Source organism: Lasioglossum baleicum, chromosome 6 (genome assembly GCF_051020765.1).
Source record: "Lasioglossum baleicum chromosome 6, iyLasBale1, whole genome shotgun sequence".
Classification (NCBI taxonomy): Eukaryota; Metazoa; Arthropoda; class Insecta; order Hymenoptera; family Halictidae; genus Lasioglossum; species Lasioglossum baleicum.
In genome coordinates, this window is record NC_134934.1 from 16,399,383 (window position 1) to 16,409,181 (window position 9,799).

General features: G+C 36.0%; 1 protein-coding gene across 3 annotated transcripts; it reads left to right on the forward strand.

Moving 5' to 3' along the window:
• Positions 1-422: 422 nt before the first annotated feature.
• On the forward strand, positions 423-8,518 carry LOC143209284 (ornithine decarboxylase). Of its 3 annotated transcripts, none has more exons than XM_076424702.1 (9): positions 423-785; positions 2,938-3,111; positions 3,186-3,423; positions 3,525-3,601; positions 3,723-3,896; positions 3,984-4,323; positions 4,397-4,611; positions 4,704-4,912; positions 7,645-8,518. In XM_076424702.1, exons 3-9 carry the CDS (start codon positions 3,237-3,239, stop codon positions 7,676-7,678), a joined length of 1,236 nt encoding a protein of 411 aa, XP_076280817.1. In that variant the 5' UTR covers positions 423-785; positions 2,938-3,111; positions 3,186-3,236; the 3' UTR covers positions 7,679-8,518. The 3 variants fall into 3 exon arrangements, with proteins under 3 accessions (XP_076280817.1, XP_076280815.1, XP_076280816.1); XM_076424700.1 differs by lacking the exon at positions 7,645-8,518 and adding an exon at positions 5,004-6,415; XM_076424701.1 differs by lacking the exons at positions 423-785; positions 7,645-8,518 and adding exons at positions 2,186-2,521; positions 5,004-6,415.
• Positions 8,519-9,799: the final 1,281 nt, after the last annotated feature.

A 9,799-nucleotide genomic window follows, 5' to 3' on the forward strand; every position in this document is an offset into this window, starting at 1 on the left:
CGAGAGAAGTTCGCTTTTATTACTTTCGTGAATCTCCATACATATTAATCTAAATAAAATCGGTTGCGTCCCCATCCAACCTATACATAGTCTTGGCCAAGTTTGCACAAGGAGATGAAATTACAAACGATTGTGTATACGTACCTAAACGCACGTACTCGTTTCCTTTAGTGGACTCTCTACACTAATGCATTTCTATTGAAACAATCAAGAAAAATATTAACTACAAACAAAGTTAATTACAAATAATATCGACATTATTCACCGGCATACCGACCATGTAACAAGACATCATACGATTCTGTTAATCCGTTGTAAAATTTTCGTTTAAATTCAAGTAATCGATTCTAGGTGTTAACTTCGATTATCGAGAGTTCAGATCTCGAAGTTCGAGTTAGAAATCGAACGTGCTTCGTACTCGATGCATTTGGGAATCCTTCCGAGAGCTCTTGCTCGACGGTGTGATCGTGGGAGGAGTTCGACGGGTTTCGCTGGATTTTAACGAATTTTTCGACACAAGAAACGATTATCACTTGACTCGATCAGTGTATTAAGATTCGCTCGTAACTCCTGAGCAGTTACGAACGAGCGAACGAATGTTTTTTCTCGACAATTTAAACGAAGAACTGGTTGCGGACGATTCCGACAGGCACTGGTCGCCATACGAACGAAGATTCAACCTTCATCGACCGATTTGACTGATTTTTGAGATCCAGTCACCGAAAACTTCCATCATTCCGTCAATAACCGAGAGCCGACCCGCAGGGTGGCGATCATTTGATAAGGTACAGTCCGTTAAGATCTGCATATTCGATATCGTTCTCCTGAGCTTATGGCATTACTCGACTGGATTTGTCCTCCGTAGCGTACGCCTCTGTCACGTGAAAATTTCGTTTTATCGCCGCCGAATCACGAGTAATTTACTCTGCTAAACTCCACCGAATGTACTCTCTCTCTCTCTCTCTCTCTTTCTCTGACGTAAAACAGTATTTAATACGTTAAGTAACTTTGAACCGATGAATCATGGTTTTCACCATTTTCCTTCAGATACGTTTCCATATTATGCGCAATCATCTCCTCAATTTCTTTTCCATAATCTCCGCACTATCTTCCGCGGTCTTTGGATTTTATCCGCGACACGCAACACGCGTCGACATGAAATTATTTATTGATCACGATATACGTTACCATTATAGTTACAACTTATTTGCAAACATTTTACTATCAACGGGAGTATGAGTGTCGTGTTTGCAGAGAAGTTTGTATTTTAATTCTACGTTATCTTCGAGTTGCTGGTATGTACCTAACTCGGTCTGATATTTCCTGTACGAACCAGTAAAATCATGTCGAGCGACAAAGGTTTTGTTCAAATTTTTATTTCAGATCTTCGATAGAATGTTCCACGAGCAACCAGATGATAAAGTGGGTATCACCATGTTAAGAACGTTTCGTGTCCTTTCAAGTACTTCTACGAGCAATAATTAAAATAGCAACATGATTGTGTAACAGTACAACATTGCTAACATATTGAAATCGGTTATACGTATTTATTGGCAAAAATCAAATGTTTCACTGTCAATTTGACTGTAATAACTCTTAGTTTACAACTAATTAGCATACTTCTGATATTCTTTTCCTTTAATAATCAAATTTTTATACTATCTCCAAAGAAATAATTAATAACTCTATATGATATGAATCTATATGAGAATGTCATGGCCGTTATACGCGTAGGCACATTTTGTGCATTTATTTGATATAATTTGGTCGATTTGGCTGAAATTCTGCAAATAGCTTCAATTTATGTAAGAACAATATTTGTGAAAAGAATGATTTTCGAGTTGCCAAAAATTCTTCTGGTAAGCATCGTTTTTATACAAAACGAGACTAACTTGAAAGTTTTGCCATAATTTTGCTCTATTTCTAATAATTATGCAGACGCTATATTCGTGGAAATTACGTATGCCGATGCACACTTGTATTTTACAATGTGTCAAATTCGGACGTTATCTGTAATCAGTCAAATGATTTTGATGAATGATCGTAATCAGAAAATTTCAGCTAATACAGATTAAACACGGTATTTCCATGCCCCCAATGAAGAGTTGATCTTTGAGTGGCGTGTGCATTTCCCCACCATGTCCAATTGGATCTCTGTGAAACATGTATCTCTTGGCCGTCAGATAAGCTTTGTTCCATGAAGTAGACTTGGTACCATGCAAAGCCTGCCTGATAGCACTTATCTTTCTCGTATAAATACTGGCCCAAATAGTTGCTTCAGGTTCAGTATTGTCTTGTGCTCTCCACAGACCACAACTATTCTTCGTCGAACGACAACTTAAATCGTAAAACAGTGAAACATCTTTGTAATTCTTTTCTTTTTGTCTTGTATTATTGTTTTGATTAAATTATTACAAAGATAGTTGTCTTACGCAAAGTTCAACATTTCCACAGTTTCATTACGATACCTTATTTGTGAATTTGTTTGATAAAAGTTACGAGAATTACTTTTCACACTCAGGTAGGTGTCAAGCGTTTCTTCCCAACAGCAAATTTTACACTCTTTTATGAATGTATAATTTTGTGAATGTATAGAGTGCACCTTTAGTTGTCCAAAAAAGTTATGCTTATGTGCAATCAGAAAATATGTGAAACTTTTTTTCTGTTACCAAAGATTTGATTGATATATTTTTAGATAGGCAGGAAATACATGTCATTAAATCTGATAATACATATACGATAAGATAAATTTAATTCAGAAATATAGGAAAACTTTGGTACTTGTCGTTAGGAATATCCAAGTACATTTCAATAAAGTTTAATTACTAATATATATTATATGGTATTAGGATAATATTTCTTTAGGAATAGTATTAGGATATTATTTCTTATTTATATTATCGAATGGTAGCATTAAAGACAAACTTTTTGTTACAGGGTTCTATCTGCGATAGGCTGGTAGGCCAGTCTATTGGTGGGTGTGTGAATACCTGTGGCAACTGGAAGTTGGCCCTGAACGCAGAGCCCCCGTGGCTTTGCTAGCACCCCCATAGTGATCTTGTCTTAATCCGCCTCCCCACGACTCACATAATTCTCGTTGACAGCTGCCTCGTACGTAGTTACATCATAAAATTACACGAATCGTAAACCAGCAACGTACAACTGTATAATTTTATACATTTTAGTTTGCTGCCTAGTGCCTACAGAGTATCTCTTAGAAATTCAAAACAATCAAGATGAAGGTCACAAATTTGGACGAACGCATCCATGTTTTGGACAGTGCGTCGAACGTTATGAGCGTCATCAAAGATATTGCATTGAGTGGATTGCAAGAAGAAGCTTTTTATGTACTTGACATTGGAGATATTGTTCAGAAACATCAAATTTGGAAAGAAAAACTACCACGTGTTAACCCGTACTATGGTAAAATCACTATAAATCATCGTAGTTCGAATGTTTATAGTTAGATACCGTTGCAAACTAAAAATTAATTGATTTCATTTCTTTCTTTTATTAAATTTCAGCTGTAAAGTGCAATGATAACTTAGTTGTGATCGAGGTACTAGCTGCTCTTGGTATTGGTTTTGATTGTGCATCAAAAGTGAGTGCAATTGTACTGTATTGTTAATACTAACTAGAGGTGTGCGCATACCTCTAATGCTAACTCTTGATTATTCAGGGCAAGAGATTAAACGAGGATTTTACATTATTTTTATTTATAGACGGAGATTAACAAAGTATTAAGTGTTGGAGTAGACTCATCAAAAATTATATTCGCTAATCCAGCTAAACCTGCATCGCATATTCGTCATGCGGCTGCGGTTGGAGTGGATACAATGACAGTGGACAATGAGAGTGAGTTACATAAAATCAAGAAGCTTCATCCAGACGCTAAGGTAATACAAAAATATTTTTCCTCATTTGTTAGCAAAGCTATGCGCCATTCAACCCCAATTCAACTAATATGTTACCATTAATTTCAGATCGTTATCAGAATTCGTTGTGATGCAGAACTTGCCCAATGTCAACTGGGCATGAAATTTGGTTGTGATCCTATTTACGAGGCCCCCAATCTTTTGCGTCTTGCACGTATGCTAGGACTTAGTGTTGTTGGTGTTAGTTTCCATGTTGGCTCCGGTTGTCAAGATCCACCAGTATTTTATCGAGCCATACGGCATGCTAAAACACTGTTTGACTTGGCGACGGATCTTGGTTATAAACCGTATTTGTTAGATATTGGCGGTGGCTACCCAGGAAATAAAGGCACCAGTATCGATAAAATTGCTGATGTTGTTAACAAAGCACTTGACGAGTATTTCGACAGTAAGTAATTATAAATATTCTTATCCTCTTTCGTTTCAATTTCGAATATTATTTAACAAATGATCACTTTCAGCTGATGATGTCCACATAATTGCTGAACCTGGCCGATTTTATGTTGCATCTGCATTTACACTTGCTACAAGTATTCATAGCAAACGTGCAGTGCGTGGCAATGAAAATTCTCCAAACACAATCACGCACAACATGTATTATATCAATGACGGCGTTTATGGCTCCTTCAATTGCCTACTTTACGATCATCAGCATGTTACTCCCGTACCTTTAAAGGTAGCTAGAAAGATTTATAAATATCGAATTATTTACAATGTTATCTTCATCTAACGTCTGAATTGTGGAAAAATTTGTTTTCCTGTTAACAGAAGGGGTACGGTAAGATGATTTCTTCAAGCATTTGGGGACCCACATGCGACGGTCTGGATCAAGTCGCAGAAAATGTTTTATTGCACGAAATGGATCTTGGTGATTGGATAATTTTCGAAAACATGGGAGCGTACACGTTACCTGTCGCTTCTCCATTCAACGGATTTCCCGTACCGAAGGTTCACATTGTTGCTGAAGAAAACATCTGGTAAGAATTATAGAAATTCTTTTAAAAGCTCATATATTAACGTATTCTAATCACATTATTTTTTAATTGTTTGCGCTATGTGTCTTTTCAGGCTTCTTTTAAAAGATGCTTTGCCCTTGACCGAAGACCATTTTGTTATTGGCAATACGCCAGCTAACTTACGACTTGGTCTGGACATTGGGGGAACTGATATTAATGCATGGCGTAATCCAAATATTGAATTGACGTCGACTGATATTTTGGTGGATACCACTAATACATCATTTATCTACGATTACGTTGAAGTTGATCCACTGAATTAACTATAGCGAATAATACGAATCATTGCAAATGTGCTCAGCATTTTTACAAAGGTTCACTTATTTCATTTTAAAGATACAATCATGACATTGCTTCTGATTAGTTTTGTTTCGAGATTGGTACATTTACAATTGCCTACTTTACATTAATTATTCTTCTATTTTCGAGCTTCCATTTTTTTTTGTGTGAAGCTTTAATATATGTGAATACTACTAACGATTGGTGCCATTGTCGAGGAAACAAAATGTTTCATATTTCTGATTTCTAATGAAATATTAAGAACGTGCAAATTATTTGATAATACGTAGCTCTTAATTTCAAATAGCAGAGGACAAAGCGTATAAATTATACTAATGCACAAGTAAATCAGGTTTTCCGATTACCGTTGAAAACTAATTATGAAAATATTGTAGATGTTATTCTGCTGCATGTAACTTACTGGAGTATTTCTATAAGAGCTGTCATTATATCTTTCTAGGGACGTAGTTTTTTACATATTCCATATAAGCTTTCGCAATGATTAGTGAAACGTTTATTAAAGTTTTCCATAAATATTTACGATTTGCACGTTTAACAAATATTATTGCCGTTTTCTTTTTTACATATATCACGCGTATAAGTTAGAGGAAGATGTAGCTACAAAAAAAGTAATCATTGCAATGTTTACGAGTGTTTTTATGAACGATTTGACATCCATGCTTTTACGATAACACAATTTCATGCGATTTTCTAATGCATATTTAAATGCAGATACTACTCGCATGATTTATCTGAAGTATATAGCACAGATAGTGATTTTGTGAAAGGGCTTAAATGTTGAATCATTTCTATATAAACTATTCAAATGATTATTGTACTTTAACTCGTGGTTAACAAAAAAAATGAAAAAAAAGATTTAAAAAGACGAAAGAAAAATATAACTAGTAATAACGAAGGTGACGTACACGTCCAACTTCTGATGAAAGAATAATACAAAATAGTTCTCTCAAATTTTGTTTATTTCAAATATCAACAAAACAGACGAACTCTGTAGGATTGCTAGGAACTTTAGGGCATTGAGGCAGCTGTCACAGAAAAGAAAGATAATTAGTTTCTTAATTAATTATGACTCTTATTGTATTATATGTCAACTATGATTATTGTTAATTAATTATTATTAACGTTTGAATATACATGTAATGAAATATATAAAAATCTATACAATTTTTTCATCTTCTATTTTTTTTTCTCTGTTCAGAGAAATCTACATGACATTAAGTACCATTCGATAATTGAACCGAAGTGAATTTTTCATTTAAAGCTAGTCGTGTGTGCGCGTGTATGTGTGTGCGTGTAATGTGTAATAATATCTTACAAAACAGAAGATTCATTGATTCAATGAACTTTGAGACTTAAAACTTATCATGGAACATATTGAAATTTGAAGTTTCGAGTAGTGCGTAAATACGTTATCACGTTACGCATCACCTACGAGATATAATATGATTAACAATTCCAAATTGGACGGCGTTGTTATCAAAGTAAATACAGAAGTTTTCACATGTGTCTTTTTAAGAACATTGACACGTGTACAATTAGATCCATTTTTATAATCAAGGTTTCTCCTAGTCGGACAGATGAGAAATAAGAAATTTTACATGGTTGTGATAATTGATCTTTCCTTCAATTTTTTTATAAAGATGAGAATTCGTAAATATATACATATATATATATATATATATATATATACTCTGTAAATTCATGCAGATCAAATGTTCCATAATAGTTTAGTTTCAATGGAATGAGAACATAGTAGTTATCTAAAAGCGATAAGGTTTTAGAGAATGATTTATTGTCGAACAGATTTAAACCTTTTTTCTGATTTACAATATCTATGATTCTCGTAGAGCAGACACGTTCCACTGTGACCCGTGATTCCGGAATGCCCGGTTGGCCCCAAAATAGAGTTCGATTATCAGAACGAAAGTATCAGGATACGCAGGACGAATGAGAGAGCAATAACTACGAATGAGAGATACATCCAGAGATAGTATTAAAATTGATATTGCCGGACTGCTTCTCTATCAATGCAAATGCACCGGAGCGTATTTTTTTGGAGTGCGTCCGATCGGTGCAACATGGTCACTGTGTAAAGAGTCTTTTGTTATAATCGCAAATCTTACAGTAGAATTGCTCTATCGTTCTCGGTTTTTTGGAAACAAGAATTTTTGTAGACATGTTTTCTACAAAAATGAATTGTTACGTGGAGCTGTACCCGCTAGAAAGTTGAAACTAGTCTTAAAAGATATAAGAGAGAGTTTTCTGAGTATATGTGTATTTAGTTATTAAATTTTGTGATTTTGAATGGTTGTAATGTTCTACACGTTGTGTTTACCCCCACCTAACGAGTTTGATTATGTAATGTGGAGTAATCTTATTAATCTTATTTGCAGGTACGAAAGAGTAAGTTCGAGTACAAAATCGTAGATTATTGATAATTATATTCTACGATGAATCAAAGAGGATTTAATAAAATGAATGTTTCATTGAATCAGTTAGAATTGATTTTAATACATTGACTTTTCGATCTTTTGTTGCCGAATTCCGACGAAAATTTCGACGAGCGGACAGGATAAGAAAAGAAATCGCTCGAACGGTTTGATGCGATCATCGATAATTTTGGTAGCAATCTAAGGCGACAACATTGCTCTTTTTTTGAGCTGACAACGCTGTAAAATCGACTTCTCCTTGGATTCATAACTTCTGTGTTGCAATCTTATATAAATACTTATGTATAGTTCATATTAGCTGATCGTTCTATTTAGGTAAAGTCCGCTAACATACCAAAGCACTCTTTAGAATGTCGGTAATTCAGAACCCAGACCGAAAAATGCATTGTTTGCAAAGCGTATTACGGACCTTAAATTTATCAGTCTACGAGACTGTCTGGTCCGCGCTATAATGCCTGTTTAAATCTGTTACGACAATGGTAACATACGAGATATAAAAATGGATTCAGCACTCGACTGACTATCATTGTCAAAAGTTGACTGTTTGCAATGCAATGACGATTTGCAAACCTAAAATTAGCTTACGCTAATCTTTAATCTTCAATTGACCTTCTGCGGATAGGACGTCTTTTTCGATGATACGTATTACTAGATGTTATGGAAGGGAATCGGTTTGATATATTCGGCGATATTTATTAACAAATTCTTTATTGAAAATTTCTTTCAATAGATTTATTCCAGGCCTGGCCAACCCAAATGGTTCTACAGGCCACTTTGATGACGTGTAACGTTACTGCGGGCCGCACGCTAGGTATACATGCTTTTGAAAAATGTAATACAAATACAAAATGAATAAAACTTGATTGTTATACTATGATTCAATATAATTAACTCTAGAGTATTAATTAATGAGATATTTGTTTATCCTTTCTTTCACTTAATTTTTGTAAATCTATATTTATGTTCGACGTTGCACATCTTTTGTTAGCTGGTTTTCTTAATTGGCATCAGTCAATAAAGTGATGAACTCTTTGTAAATTTCATCTTCGAAAAAAATGTTTCATAAATACATGTGGATCCAAAAGCACTTGCAACTCGTTGTGCAAAATATCTTAAGTTGGAATATCTCTCGGATGTAATATATAAGTATTGTAAAAATTAATTTTTGATGTGGACGCAAAAAGTTTCATTTCTTTGGTACACTGTAACTCAATTATATCAAAGATATTAAATATAGAACTGGAGTTCGTAGTCGCACTTGCACATTATAACAATGACACTTCATTTCTTGAATATTTTTTGTATACATATACAACAAGAAACAAAAGTTTCAATAGAAATATGAAATTGCCTGGCGGGCCGCGCGTTGGCCAGGCCTGTACTAAACCATACCCCCACTATGACTTACTGTTGCCCCTACTTTCCTTTCTCAACGCGCTCACGTGCTACACAACCAGCGTATTGTGCGGAGCACGAGAGAAAACTAGCGGGAAGGGAACGGGGAAAGAAGCCTGACCATCCAGATTGCCTTTGCGTTCCTCTTCCCCCGTTCCCCTCCCGCTAGTTTCCTCTCGTGCTCTGAACAGTACCTCTACTATACTCTATCCAACGAGAGAGCAGTACCGCGTAAAGACCAGTTTTCGTTTGTCGCTGCGCATCTTCGCCCTAATTGGTTCAAGAAAGTGGGGAGGGGATAGTGAAGTGAGAGATGATAGGCTCGCTGCGCCCCCACCATCTTCCAAGCTGCGCGCAACGGTACTGTTCTATCGTTGGATATAGTGTATGTGACATGGTACGCTGGTGCGTGTAGCGCGCGAACGCGTTGAGTGTACGCCTGCGCACGGTGCTGGAATGGAATAGTGGAAGGGTATGTAGGGGAGTACGGGAGCTCCGTTTGGAGCTCATTATGGCATCACTGTCTCCGAGCATTAGATCATCCAATTTGGATGCTCGGAATCTCGGAATCTACTCGGAGACTACTACCACTACCAGTACTACCCCCCATCTGCTCAGTAGGCTGGGCTCGCTTTCTGCTCGAGGCAGGCCTGGCTAACTGAGGTAGGAGCAGCGTGAGGAAGTAAGCCGGAAAAAGGAGCAG

What these genes read in the sequence shown, in the direction of transcription:
- LOC143209284 (XM_076424700.1), top strand. Translation starts at nt 3,237, where the DNA reads ATGAAGGTCACAAATTTGGACGAACGCATCCATGTTTTGGACAGTGCG. An exon ending in AGCTTCATCCAGACGCTAAG is followed by an intron (nt 3,897 to 3,983) that starts GTAATACAAAAA and finishes CATTAATTTCAG; the next exon opens with ATCGTTATCAGAATTCGTTG. An exon ending in GTTGCTGAAGAAAACATCTG is followed by an intron (nt 4,913 to 5,003) that starts GTAAGAATTATA and finishes GTGTCTTTTCAG; the next exon opens with GCTTCTTTTAAAAGATGCTT.